The following is a 14,786-nucleotide window of genomic DNA, read 5'->3' on the forward strand; positions in this document are numbered from 1 at the left end:
GTCATTTATAAAAATGACAAACAGCAGTGGCCCCAAAACAGATCCTTCATATTCCCCTGACACCTCCTCTGTCAGCTCTGCAAACACCTCACTAGCCCTGCCTACCAACTTGATCTGAATTAACATTACCCACACAGTCTCTGGCCAGTTCATCTGTTTAGCCAATTTCTCAAAGGAAATGAAAAACGTTTCCACATCTTTTTCATTGAATTTTTGTAAAGTTTGGACATATTTGTATATATCCCTACCAGGCTGTTGGCTACGATGCCCATCCTCACTTCTACCTTGTAGTTTTACTTCTGCCATTTGAAGTAATTTTGCTTCAAGTTCCAACTTATCTTTTCCAACTTGAATGTTTTTTCCTTTACTTTCTCTTCTGCTTTTAACCGTAATTCAAAATCTCTCATTTTCTTTTTCTTATTCAAGCTGCTTCATCTTTTCCAAATTAAACATTCTTTCCTTTTCTTTCTCTTCTAACTCCAATTGTCTAATTTTCAATTTATTTTGTTTCTAACTCCCTTGCACTTGCCTGTTTCTCTGGTATATCTAATTGCTTGACTAACTCCTTTACAATTTCAGTTTTCCTCTTGGCCCTATTTAAACCCAAATCTAACCTGTTTGCTAAGCCTAAAAGTATATCTTTCCTCTGTCTTGCTAAAATTTCTTGGCAAATTTGGGAAGTATCCTCAAACCCCAGAACCTGTTTAGCAACGTTAAGAGCCATTTCCCCCACTTTTGATTTAACCAACTGAAATTAACCAAGTAACTGAAATTAAACAGATTTTTCACTTCTCACTTAAGTTTTATTGAAAGATCTAGGACATTATTCCCCAAGTCTGTTTAAATCTGCTGAGAATTTTCATACCCTGAATCTGTTAAAATCTGTTCAGATCCTGTACACGAACCAGACAGATTCCGGACTCCTGCCCCCCTAATCTGTTACGGAGGGGAGGTTGGTTTCAGAAGTGGAAAAGTAATATAACCTGCCTTTCACCTCCAAATCTGTTATAAAGGAGAAGTCAAATGAAATAAAGCCCTTATACTCACCTTATAGTAACAATTTATTTATCTAACTCTAACAGTGAACAAATTAACAGACCTACTAACAAATCAAACAATTCCCCTCCTACTACTAACTATTTCCAAACAGAAAAAAATTCTAATGGTATGCTGTTCCTATAAATACAAGTCCCACTTATATAAACAAAATTAATAAAAATAAATAAATTAATTAAAACTTAGTCTCTTGAAATTACAGCCAGTATGCATCTTTCAGAAAATTCTGTGCCTTCTCTGCTGTTTTGCAAACAGTAATGTCTTTCTCCATCAAATTCTTGTCAGGAATATGAGCTAAGTAGTGCCTTTATCTCGATGGTGCTTACACTGGCAGCTTAGAGATTTCTGTGAGAGCAAGTCATTTTCTCTCTTTAGAACTAATGGCTGTTGAGATCTATTCTCTTAACAGAGGCAGCTCATTATTAACTGGATTTTCAAATAACTTCTTTTATACACTTGATGACCTATCAATTTCTTACAAAAGGATTGGTCCTAGGTTGTCAAAACTATCAGATTTTTAAACGTAATTGTTTTTCACTCTCTAATTTCCAATAAGTACAAGTCCCGATTTTATAAGCCAAATCAATAAAAAGAAATAAATTAATTAAAACTTAGTCTCTTGAAATTACAGCCAGCATGCGTCTTCCAGAAAATTCTGTGCCTTTTCTGCTGTTTAAATTGTTTCGCTGACATTCAAACTGGTTAACAAAACAAATCAAAACTACTGTAGGTTGCCAAACACACAACCTTTTGATACAAATGTTTCAATTTCGAGAACTCTTTGTGCCCCTGCTGCTGCTTGCAGGCATTTTTAAAAATTTACATACCTAGAAAAGCACATCAACTTTCAAAGGGACCATGTACTTCACCCCCCCTTACCATTTTACAAACAAATTCAAACATTCTGATTTCCTATTCACAAGCTCTCTACCTAACTTTGCAACACTACAGAGAAACTGTTTGTATGGAGTTTGTACATTGTCCCCATGTCTGCATGGGTTTTCTCCGGGTGCTCCGGTTTCCTCCCACAGTCCAAAATGTGCAGATTAGGTGGATTGACCATGGGAAATTGCCCGCAGTGTCCATGGTTGTATAAATTAGATAGATTAGACATGGGAACTGTCGGGTTACAGGGAAAGGGTAGGGGAATGGGTCTGGGTAGGATGCTCTTTGGAGGGGTGGTGTGGACTTGTTGGGCCGAATGACCTGTTTCCACATTGTAGGGATTCTATCATCTATGATGAAATGGAAACTACTCTTGCAGCTTGGACACAATAGGAAGCACTGTTACCGTTCGATAATTCTCTGAATTTGTACTTTAAAAGGCAACAGAAATTCTGTGGATAAAGTTTACACTAGTTACAAATGGATTTCTATAAAGCTTAAATCTGACCATGTCAGGAATGAAAGGATTGATATCAAAAGCTTTCAACAATTTTTAATCAGTCCTCTGCTACTATATGTATCAATGTAAATTTTCCACATCAGCTTTCCAAATGAAACATATCAATTTTATGCTAGAGTTATGTTGTGTAACTGTATTAGCTGATGCCTTGACTCATTTTCTGATGGACAATGAAGAATTTTCCATCTGTTATCGAACAAACTGAGCTGGAAAATTGAGGTGATTGCCTGACACTATTGCATCATAGTTCAAAGTAATTATCTTTAAAGAATGATTTCAAATGACCAACGTACAAGTTGCTGAAAAGGTCTCTTGTTTTTATGTGTATTTTTGTGTTCTGTTGCTACTAAAGCTCATTGGTTAGTAAAGAATATTTTTCAACTTTTAGTCTTTTAATGTTTGATTTAGTTAAACTTCACAATTTGTTTCTTAAATGAGAGATATTGAGTACTGTTTTTGAAAATTCCTGAATCTGTGTTGCTGCTGCACTTCCAGTGATACTTCAGAAAATTGACCTGGAATCTGTGTGTCTTTTGGTGCTTTGTGGGAGTTGCAAGTAATGGAAGAGGTTTTTCTGTGATGGTTACAGCAAGTTGGATCCCACTTGATGCACTGCATATTACTGTGAAATTTCAGTATACATGTAATATTGCTTAAGACAATACCTTAGAAGATCTTAATGATAATTGGTCTCTACATGTTGCCCCATTCTTGAAATAGTTTCTCTTTGCAATGTCAAACTTTACTACCTTAGATCAGGTTTGTTAAAGAGATTTGTGGCAGCGAATCTGCACTGGGAGGTTTGAATAGGAACTATATGTTTTGTAATGATCATTCTTTGCTTAGGAAGCTTGCTGCTCCTCATATTACCCGATTCCAAGTAACTGGTTCACATAGGTCAGCCAGAGATAACTCCACTTCAACAGGATGGATGATGAATTACATATGATGCTACTGCCTGTGAATACATGCAATTCCTGGTAATGCTGGAGATGCTGTGCTGGTAAAAGTGGCGAACACTGATGTACTGAGGCTGGGTGTTAGAGTAGAACAATGACTGGTCTTTGATTAGTTACCCAGTAGGCATATGGCTTACTTGACAATATTCCATCAGCACTGCCTCTGCATTTTCTGGATTCCGTTAGAAAGTCATTGAACAAAATGTGTCCTTCTGGTAGCCAGGTGCACTGCATTGAGGTAAAACCTGTGAAAAATCAAGTTTGACGGAATAGCCACCATTCATGTGACTGAAAATGATCTCCCTGTACCTCCTGGTCCCTTAATTGTCAAAGCAAACATTCCAGGGAGGTTGAAGAAAACAGTGTTCCATGACTTATACCACCAGAGAAGTAGAGAGGGCTTTAAACAAGTTAGTGAGGAGTTGGGGTGGCATGGTGCCTCAGTGGTTAGCACTGCTGCCTCACAGAGCCCTGGGTTTGATTCCAGCCTCAGGTGACTGTCTGTGTGGAGTTTGCACATTCTCCCTGTGTCTGCATGGATTTCCTCTGGGTGGTCAGGTTTCCTCCCAAAGTTCAAAGATGTACATGTTAGGTGGATTGGCCATACTAAATTTCCCTGTAGTGGCTGGGGATGTGCAGGTTAGGTGGATTAGCCATGGTAAATATGGGCTTATGGGGATAAGGTGGGGACTGGGACTGGGTGGAATGCTCTTCGGAGGATTGTTGCAAACTTGATGGGCCGGATGCCCTCTTTCCACATGGTAGGGGAAACGATGTGGAAATAGTGCAGGGTCATGATTTGGCTTACATGCACCAGTGTAAGACCTGAAGGAAAAGAGCCTACAAAGATAGGAGTGCACCAGCAGATAAGGCCATCATTCCAAAATGGGTAAACATACAAACTTTAATATTCTGTAAGTGAATGCATGCAGCATTTTTAACAATGAATTATTAGCACAGGAACAAATATGTATGACCTGATAGTTAGCATGCAGATATGACTGGAGGTTGACTAATGCTGGAAAGTGAACATTGGAGGGTATTAAACATTTCTAAGCTAGTGATGAGATAGCTTTGTTAATTAGGGATATCACCGACACTGGGAATGAGAGATGACCTTAGCTCAAAATGGCAAGTTGTAGAACCAGTTAGAGCCATAGAGTTGTACAGCACAGAAACGGACCCTTTGGTCCAACTTGTCCATGCTGACCACATATCCTACGTAAATCTAGTCCCATTTGCCAGCATTGGGCCCATATCCCTCTCAACCCTTCCTATTCATGTACCCATCCAGATGCCTTTTAAATGTTGTAATTGTACTAACTTCAACCACTTTGACTGGAAGTTTATTCCATGGCAGCAAGGTGGCACAGTGGTTAGCACTACTGCCTCACAGCACCAGGGACCTGGGTTTGCTTCCAGCCTCAGGTGACTGTCTGTGTGGAGTTTGCAGATTCTCTCCGTGTCTGCGGGGGTTCCGTCTGGGTGCTCTGGTTTCCTCCCATAGTCTAAAGATGTGCAGGTTAGGTGGATTGGCCATGCTAAATTGCATATAATGTCTAGAGTAGGAAATGCAGGAATAGGGTTGGGGGTGGATCTGGGTGGGATGCTCTTTGGAGGGTTGGTGTGAACTTGATGTGCCAACTGGCCTGCTTCCACACTGTAGGGATTCTATGATATAAGCATGACCCTCTGCATGACAAAGTTGCCCCTTAGGTCTCTTTCCCCTCTCACTTTAAATCTATGCCCTTTTTTCTGCATCCTCTCAGGTTTAACAACATCTCTCCATAGCATAGAGAGCAGAATTGCACGCAGGATTCCAAAAGTGCACTCACCGATGTCCTATACAGTCGCAGCATGACATCCCAACTCCTATACTCAGTGCACTGACCAAAAGGGCAAGTGTACCAAATGTGTACCTTCTTCACTATACTATCTATGTGCGACTCTACCTTCAAGGATGAACCTGCATCCCAAGGTCTCTTTGTTTAGCAGCACTCCCCTGGGCCTTATCATTAAGTGTATAAGTCCTGCCCTGATTTGCCTTTCAAAAATGCAGAACCTCACATTTATCTAAATTAAACTCCATCTGCCACTCTTTGATCCATCTGATAAAGGTCCCATTGTACTCTGAGATAACCTTTTTCACTGTCTACTACACCTCTAATTTTGATGTGGAGGTGCTGGTGTTGGACTAGGGTGGACAAGGTCAAAAATCACACGATGCTAGGTGAAAGTCCAAGATGTTTATTTGAAGACACAAGCTTTCACAGTCTCACTCCTCCTTCAGGTGTCAGTGAGAGAGGTAGCATCAGACACAGAATTTATAAGCAAAAGATCAAAGGGTCATAGAACTGACGCAGTGTTGAACAAAGCTAAGATGGCTGTTAAATCTTTAATCAGTTAGAAAGGATTAATATGCAAATCCCAGAATTTCTTTCAAGTCACTGCCCCGAGATAACTAAAGGTTTTCAGTTCCCTCAGTATACCAGAGGTGACATCCCAGGTCAGACAATGCATTTTAGGTGTGAGGCCAAATTTAGAACCTGGCTGTGTATCAACTTGAAGTCAGAGTGGTTTTATTTCCAAAGTAGGAATTTATAAAATGCCACATTGTGTGCATTTTGAACAAAATAGAATATATCTACCATTACAAATCTGCAAATGCAAATTCACCCCATAGATTTATATGTGTTTGTGTGTAAGAGAGAGAGAGGGAGAGAGGGGGAGTGTGCATGCGACAGAGAGTGAGTGTGGAGGGTAACCTGTAGTGTGACATGAAACCAAGATCCTGGTTGAGGCTGTCCTCATGGGTACCGAACTTGGCTATCAGCCTCTGCTGGGCGACTCTGTGTTGTTGTGTATCCTGAAGTCCACCTTGGAGGACGTTTACCCGAAGATCCGAAGCTGAATGTCCTTGGCCACTGAAGTGTTTCCCCACTGGGAGGGAACATCCCTGTCTGGCGATTGTTGTGCGGTGTCCATTCATCCGTTGTTGTAGTGTCTGCATGGTCTCACCAAGATACCATGCCTCAGGGCATCCTTGTCTGCAGTGTATGAGATAGACAACGTTGGCCGAATCATGAGTACCTGCTGTGTACGTGGTGGGTGGTGTTCCCATGTGTGATGGTAGTGTCCATGTTGATAATCAGACATGTCTTGCAGAGGTTGCCATGACAAGGTTGTATAGTGTTGTGCTCGATGTTGTCCTGAAGGCTGGGTAGTTTGCTGCAAGCAATGGTCTGTTTAAGGTTTGATGGTTGTTTGAAGGCAAGAAGTGGAGGCATGGGGAAGGTCATGGCGAGGTGCTCATCGATAATGTGTTGAAAGCTGTGGCATAGTTTCTCTGCTCCAGGAAAGTACTGGACGATGAAGGGTACCCTATCAGACATATCCCAATTCTGTCTTAGGATATCATTACGGTTTTTTGCTGTAGCATGTTGGCACAGCAATTGATGAGTTGAACATTGTATCCTGTTCTTATGAGGGCGTCCTTCAGCATCTTCAGGTGTCCATCATGTTCCTCCTCATCTGAATACATCTTGTGTATGCGTATGGCTTGTCCATTGGGGATGGCTGTTTTATTATGTTTAGGGTGGAAGCTAGAGAAGTGCAGTATACTGAGGGAACTGATAAAACCTTTAGCTTAGTGAAAGAAATTCGGGAATTTGCATATTAATCCTTTCTAACTGATTAAAGATTTAACAGCCATGTTAGGATTGTTCAACACTGCATCATTTCTATGACCTTTGATCTTTTGCTTATAAATTGTGTCCGATGCTACCTCTCTCACTGACACCTGAAGAAGGAATGAGACTCTGAAAGTTTGTGTCTTCAAATAAACCTGTTCGACTACAACTGGGTGTTGAGTGATTTTTGATCTTGTCCACCAATTTTGGTGTTATGCAAACTTACCGACCATTCCTCCTATATTCACATATTCATCTATACAAATGACAAAATGCAGTGGACCCAGCATTGATTTTTTTTTTGGATAGAGATAAGAGATAGAAAGTTGAAGGGGTCACTTGTGGGTGAGCAGTTTATACGGCCTGTAAGAATCCACCACTGTCAACATCCTGGGGGTTGCCACTGACCAGAAACTGAACTGAGCTAGTCATATCAACAGTGGCTACAAAAAACCGAAAGAACTGCGGATGCTGTAAGTCAAGAACACAAACAGAAGTTGCTGGTAAAGTTCAGTAGGTCTGGCAGCATCTGTGAAGAAAAAATTAAAGTTAACGTTTTGGGTCCTGAGGAAGGGTCACTGGACCCAAAACTCTGATGTTTTTCTTCATAGATGTTGCCAGACCTGCTGAGCTTTTCCAGCAACTTCTGTTTGTGTTAGTGGCTACAAAAGCAAGTCAGAGGTGCAGATGATTGTGGTAACCATGGGGAGGTATTATCACTGGACTGTTAATCCAGGGACCCAGATAATGTTCTGAGGACCCGGGTTCAAATCCTGCCACGGCAGATGGTGGAATTTCAATTCAATAAATATCTGGGAGTAAGAGTCTAATGATGACTGTAAACACATTGTTGATTGTTGGGGAAAAAACCCATCTGGTTCACTAATGTCCTTTAGGGAAAGAAACTGCCATCCTTACCTGGTCTGACCTACATGTGACTCCAGACCCAGAGCAATGTGGTTGACTCTTAACTGCTCTCTGGGCATTTAGGAATGGGCAATAAATGCTGCCTAGCCAGTGATGCCCTGATCCTGTGAATGAATAAAAGAACCCCCACAAAGCCTGTCCGCCAGCCACAAGGCACAAGTCAGGAGTGTGAGGGAATACTCCCCACTTGCCTGGATGGGGGCAGCTCCAACAACACTCAAGAAGCTCAACACCATCTAGGACAAAGCAGCCCGCTTGATTGGCACCATGTCCACTCGCTCCACTAACAATGCTCATGAGTAGAGATGGTAAGAACTGCAGATGCTGGAGTCAGAGATAACATAGTGTGGAGTTGGAGGAGCACAGCAGGCCAGGCAGCATCAGAGGGGTAGGAAAACTGACGTTTTGGTTCGGGATCCTTCTTCAGAAATTTTTTCAGCCTATTTCTGAAGAAGGGTCCCGACCCGTTCCTCTGATGCTGCCTGAACTGCTGTGCTCCTCCAACTCCACACTGAATGCTCGGTAGCAGTAACGAAGTGGTGTTGCACCGGGCAGCGGCGGGGGTGGGTTTGGGGGGACCAGAAGTGACGTCGCGCCAGGCGGCGGGTTGGGTTTCGGGGGACCGGAAGTGATGTCGCGCCAGGCGGCGGCGGTGGGGGGACCGGAAGTGGTGTTGCACTAGTAAATGGCAGGATGATTAAGGCGATCCTGATCTTTAATAATCACGGGAAGCCGCGGCTCACCCGCTTCTTTGAGCGCTTCGTGAGTACCCGAGCCCGGGAGCTGGCTTCCCCCGCCTCTTGGGCGAATATTTCACTTAAAAGCGGTTTTGTGTAAAATTCCCTGTTTGTAAATTTTCCAACTGTCCCGCTTTAGCCTCTGGCCTTTACCCTCCGCTATGGCCCAGAGAGAGTCTTTTCCAAAACACAGCTCCTTACAAGCCCCGCTTTATAAAATCATCTAGCCCGCCGCTTTCCTCAGTCTTGATAACCTTTCTCAAAACTTTTCATAATGTCTCTGTGGCCAGATTACAGGCATTAATATGAATGGGGAAGTGCAGGGGTCCCAACACTGAACCCTGGGGGACCCCACAGTGCAATTCCTCTACAATAAAACTTAACCTGTCACCACCATGTCCTAGTTCCTGACCTTACCCCTTACATTTCAATTTTTTTGAAGTCAATTTGGCTGTACTTTAGAAAACATTTTAAACGACCTTATTGATCCTTTCAATTTTGTTATTTATAAAACTCAACTTGGTAAAACATGATGTTGCCATTCCTTAAGCAGTTTCAGTGTATAAGTCTTTTCTTTTTCTGTCTGTTACCTTAGATCCCAATTGCTGTCCTTAGATCGTATGATTACATTTAATAATTGGAAGTACTAAGCTGGAGACTTTCATTTCTACCCCATTCTGTGGAAAATCTTACTTGCAAAATCTGCCTTTATATTTGCTCTTTAGTGTTTATAATGTGTTTAAGATTTTCCTTTATTTAGTATACATTATCCCCCAGCTCAAGAATAAAGAAGAGTGCTGTTGGTGCAATTTTGGCACTCTGTATCTGAGATTCGTAATGAAATAATTTGAGAACCAATGCGCAGTCATTGATGTAATTCTATCCCTTGTAATACAGATATTGTTCTGAAAGACTGCATACTGTATATCCTGTTTATTTCTAGTAGATCTGCATGTGCTTCTGTCTTTCTGTTTCTTGACTGAAGACTACACACTCGCTGTTCAGTTGTAATGTTGATTGGTGCTCTGATTGTTTCTTTGAGCACCACAGCAGCGGCTTCAGTATTTCTCAAAAACTTATGTATGTTTGTTTTGAAACTTCAGTCAGAGGACATGCAACAGCAGATCATCCGAGAGACGTTCCATCTAGTCTCCAGGCGAGATGAAAACGTTTGCAACTTTTTGGAAGGTGGCAGGTGAGTGGGTGGATTGTCGATGAAATTCTCAAGTGGAGGTTGGTCTGGACAGATTGTTACAGCTTGGCTCCTGTATAGGTGGGGTGCCACTCACAGTGTCTTAGAAATGTTTGGGGGTGTGGCAAACATGGTGGGTGAAAAAGCAGCAGTGGATTTGGTTTATTCAGGTTTTCAGGAAGTCACAAAAGGAGTAGAGTTTATGAGATTGGGGCTCTTTAATGAGCTTGCATTGAGGATTGATTAATAAATGAGTAGGAATAAATGGTTCACTTTCATGTTGTGTTGGTTTTCCTAACTGAGAATATAATGAAGCTGAACTAATGTGAATAATTTAATTAACAATCATATAAGTTTTGAACAGACTATGTTAATTCAGCTCCCAGACAGTGCTGAATTCACTTTTACTTTTATACAGTAAAATTATCGACTCATATCTGGAGTGAGTCTTGATGACTCGCTAGTAAATTGTGTTATGATCCTGCAGTCTACAACATTTCCATATTCAGTTATTACCCTAAAACCTGCCCTCTTGTAATCCTGAAATAAGATCAAAAGGTTAGCAATAGAACTCATATTGACATAATGATACAGTGGATTAAATTTAATGCAGTTTTGTGAAGTGATGCAATTGCAAGGAAGAATGTAGAGAGGCAGCATGAACTATACAATTCGTACGTGTACAAAGCAGATACGTAGAGGAAGCTTGCTGCAGGTCCATTGGTGATTTGGATGGGTGAACCAGGGACTTGGGCTAATGCTGTGGGGAAAGATTCAAATCTCACCACATCAGAGAATCCTTACAATGCAGATAGTGGCCATTTGGTCCATCAAGCCTGTAACAACTGTCCAAAAAGCATCCCACCCAGACCCGTCCCAATCCCCATTACCCCACATTTCCCTTGGCTAATGCACCTAGCTCACATATCTTTGGGACACTATGGGGCAATTTAGCATCTTTGAACTGCAGGAGGAAACCGGAGCACCTGGAGGAAACCCACACAGAGGAGAATGTGTAAACTCCACACAGACAGTCACCTGAGGCTGGAATTAAACCCAGATATTTGGTGTTGTGAGTGCTAACCACTGAGTCACCATGCCACTCCAACTCCTCACTGACTTGTTTAAAACCTTCTCTACTTCTCTGGTGGTACAGTTCATAGAACGCAGTTTTCTTCAGACACGGCGAGAAAGTACGAATTCCACATGGACAGTCACCCGAGGGTGGAATCGAACCCAGGTCCCTGGCGCTGTGAGGCAACGGTACTAGCCACTGTGCCATCCATGTCAGTTGATGGAATTTTAATTCAATGAATGAATCTGCGATACAAAGCTAGTTTTGGTAATGGTGACGATATTAATCATGTTTATTGTAAAAACCTTTCTGGTTCACTAATGTCCTATAGGAAAGCAAATCTGCCATCCTTACCTAGTCTGGCCTACATATGCCTCAAGACTCAGTGACGTGGTTGACTCTGAATTGCCCTCAGATGAGAATTCAAGATGTAGAGGTGCTGGTGTTGAACTGGGGTGGACAAAGTCAGAAGTCACACGACACCAGGTTATAGGTTTTTTTGAAATCACACAAGTTTTTGGAGTGCAGCACCTTCATCAGGTGCAGTGAGAGAGCAGAGCACACAGACCCAGAGTTTATAGGCAGAGTGATCAAGGGCGGAGAGATCAAAAGATCATACGACTGGTGTGAGTAGAGTTGTCCGATGGTAAGTCTCTGCAGGTGACAGGTCTCTGTGGCATATGAGATAGACAATATTGGCTAAGTCACGTGAGTTTTTTTGTGTACATGGTGGGTGGTGTTCCCATTTGTGATGGTAGTGTCCATGTCGATGATCTGACATGTCTGGCAGAGGTTGGCGTGGCAGGGTTGCGTGGTGTTGTGCTCGATGTTGTCTTGAAGGCTGGGTAGTTTGCTGTGAACAGTGGTCTGTTTAAGGTTTGGGGGTTGTTTGAAGGTGAGAAGTGGAGGTGTAGGGAAGATCTTGGCGAGATGCTCATCATCATCGATGACATGTTGAACACTGTGAAGAACACAATGTAGTTTCTCTGCTTCAGGGAAGCACTGGACAAAGAAGGGTACTCTCGGTCATATCCTGTGTCTGCCTTCTGAGGAGGTTGTTGTGGTTTTTCGCTGTGGCACGTTGGAACCCGCAATTGTAGGGTTGAGCATCATATTCTGTTCTAATGAGGGCGTCCTTCAAAACCTCCAGGAGCCTGTCGCATTCCTCCTCATTTGAGCTGACCCTCTGTATGCACAGGGCTTGTACTTGGGGATGGTTTTTTAAAATACGTTTAGGGTGGAAACTAGAGAAGTACAGCATCGTGAGGTTGTCCATGCGTTTGCGGTAGAGGAGGTACTGAGGTGTCTGTCCCTGATGGACATGTGTGTGTCTAAGAATGAGAGTCCAAGGATGCCCGGAGGCATGGTATGTTGGTGAAACGAAGCAGATGCTATGACAACAGATGAATGGACACTGTACAACAATTGCCAGACAGGAATATTCCCTCCCAGTCAGGGAACACTTCAGTGGTCAAGGACATTCAGCCTCTGATCTTTGGATAAGCATCCTCCAAGGCAGCCTTTGAGATACACAACAACGCAGAATCACCGAGGAGAAACTGATAGCCAAGTCCCGTACCCATGAAGATAGCCTCAACAGTGATCTTGTGTTTATGTCGCACTACAAGTGAACCCACCACACTTCTGCATCTGTAAAATGTTCCTTTCTGTCCTGTTTTGACAGAATCATCTTAATAAATTGTTATGACTTCTCTACCTTAATTAGTTTATACAGTTTTGAATTTGACCTGCGATTCCAGCACCACCTGAGTTTTAATTTTTTGTAATTATCTCTCTGCCTCACTTAATTAGATTATAGGTCACCCCTTCGCTGGTTATTTAGCTGTTGACACTTTACTCACCGTCCAACACTCCTGGTCACCTGCAGAGACTTATCATCTGACACTCCACTCACACCAATTGTATGGTCTTTTGATCACTGTGCCTATAAACTCTGGGTCTGTGGTGTAGCTTGCTTTGTAATTAGTTTAATGCATAAATCTCAATCTCCCAAATGTCTTTCATGTGGAAACCCAACAGCCAATTTGGGAACAAACTTGTAGAAAAAATCCAATCTGATTCCCGAAAACACTGAACCCAATTGCGTGAGATGCTACTGGTTGTCCCTGTTCGCACTGTTATTGGTCAACTCAAGAATCTAAATGCTACTTTTTAACTGTTCATAATGTTTTTGATTTGTTCCAGTTTGATTGGTGGGTCTGACTACAAGTTGATATATCGACACTATGCTACTCTCTACTTCCTGTTTTGTGTTGACTCGTCTGAGAGTGAATTGGGAATTCTGGATTTGATACAGGTTTGTGAGATGATGCCATTCTCCCAGTATAACTCCATTAGTCTTGTAGGGTCGACAGACAATCTCAGCAGGAGAGCCAGATAAATGCTTTCATAGGAACCACAGAAATTATACAGCACAGAAGGGAGCCATTCGACCCATCTTGTCCATGCCGACTCAAAGATGCTGCAGATGCCCTTTCTAATCATGAGATAGTCAAGTTTTAAAGATTCATGTGTATTTTATTGATGTTATTGCAAAGTCTTTTGCGTTGACTTCTGTATTTAACCCAAGGCAATGGGAGTCTTTGATGGGGATGGTGTAGATGAAGTTTGACTCTATATCTAACTTCCATGTTGTACCTACCCTGGGAGTTTATTATGGGGACAGTGTGGAGGGAACTGTAATTTCAGTTTAAAAGAAAATGGGAACTTTAGTTTCCGTTTAAAAGAGTAGAGGAAGCTTGACTCTGTATCTATCCTGTATTATACCTGTCCTGGAAATGTTTGATGGGAAGGGTGCAGGGGGAGTGTTACTCTGAATCTAACCTGATGCTGTTACTGTCCTGGGGAGTTTGATGGGGACAGTATTGCTAAAACACAGAGACAGACAGCTGAAGCCAATCTGTCTTCCTATCTCTATTGCAACACATTAACATTAAAGCCTTCAAAGACCCTCAAAATTGACTCCCGTGGTTCCTAACCAGACATTTTGAATAACCAATCCCAGAGTCTGAATAATCAATTCCAGGCACCAGTTTTTATATCTTAAACTGAAGACTTAGCAATTTATTAACAATACAGTATCTTTAGCAGAGTAAAATTAAACAACAAAGTAATCTAATTGTTCTTTGCAGTAAACCCCAAAACATTATTTTTACATTTACAGAAAAGACAAATATAGTTAAGAGATAAATAAAAAGAAAATAACAAAACTGGCAAGATTGCTTAAGTGATTTTCACAGGCTATTGTTTGACATGCATAGAATGATTTACTGAGGATGACAATCAGAGACACCTTGTCAGTTCATCCAGGTAAAGAAAGGCGTTAGTAGGTATAACTGAGTTTTCTATTCTCTGAACTTGCAAAAGATGATAAGGGTGGTTACGCAGGGAACTTTCAAATCTTCATACTGTAGCATCAATGGCCAGATTCCTTTTCACTGAAAACTCTGTCCAAAACCCAATTCAAACTCTGATCACTCTTCAGCAGGAGGTCCCAGTTCCATTCAACAACAACTATCTGCTCGAGCATAGGTCTGTTCCAGACTTGCTGGAACTAATTCCCAGGCACTGACCTTGTTAATAGCCTACTTCTGTTATCTGTTTAAACACACCACTCTTCTCCAGTGATGGTGCAAAACCTTTTGGTCAGGAACCAACCTGCAAATAACTCCCAGGCCTGGCTTTTCGAGTAGACAAAAGCTTGTTTTGTCTGTTTTTATTTTGAC

At 41.9% G+C, this 14,786-nt stretch overlaps 2 protein-coding genes across 2 annotated transcripts in view; both read left to right on the forward strand.

The window, feature by feature from the left end:
- The window catches only part of LOC109938855 (aminopeptidase Ey-like), a 269,455-nt gene that overhangs the window by 106,700 nt on the left and 147,969 nt on the right, over positions 1 to 14,786 (forward strand). The window lies entirely within an intron of this gene.
- LOC109920726 (AP-3 complex subunit sigma-2) overlaps positions 8,652 to 14,786 on the forward strand; it is a 39,660-nt gene continuing 33,525 nt past the window's right edge. Inside the window, exons 1-3 of the mRNA XM_020520784.2 lie at positions 8,652 to 8,798; positions 9,877 to 9,968; positions 13,246 to 13,357. Of these exons, the coding sequence (XP_020376373.1) occupies positions 8,730 to 8,798; positions 9,877 to 9,968; positions 13,246 to 13,357 (273 nt within the window). The 5' untranslated portion in view covers positions 8,652 to 8,729. The remainder of the gene's footprint in view (positions 8,799 to 9,876; positions 9,969 to 13,245; positions 13,358 to 14,786) is intronic.

The sequence above is a fragment of the Rhincodon typus genome, chromosome 33 (assembly GCF_021869965.1).
Source record: "Rhincodon typus isolate 14 chromosome 33, sRhiTyp1.1, whole genome shotgun sequence".
NCBI classification, from domain to species: Eukaryota; Metazoa; Chordata; class Chondrichthyes; order Orectolobiformes; family Rhincodontidae; genus Rhincodon; species Rhincodon typus.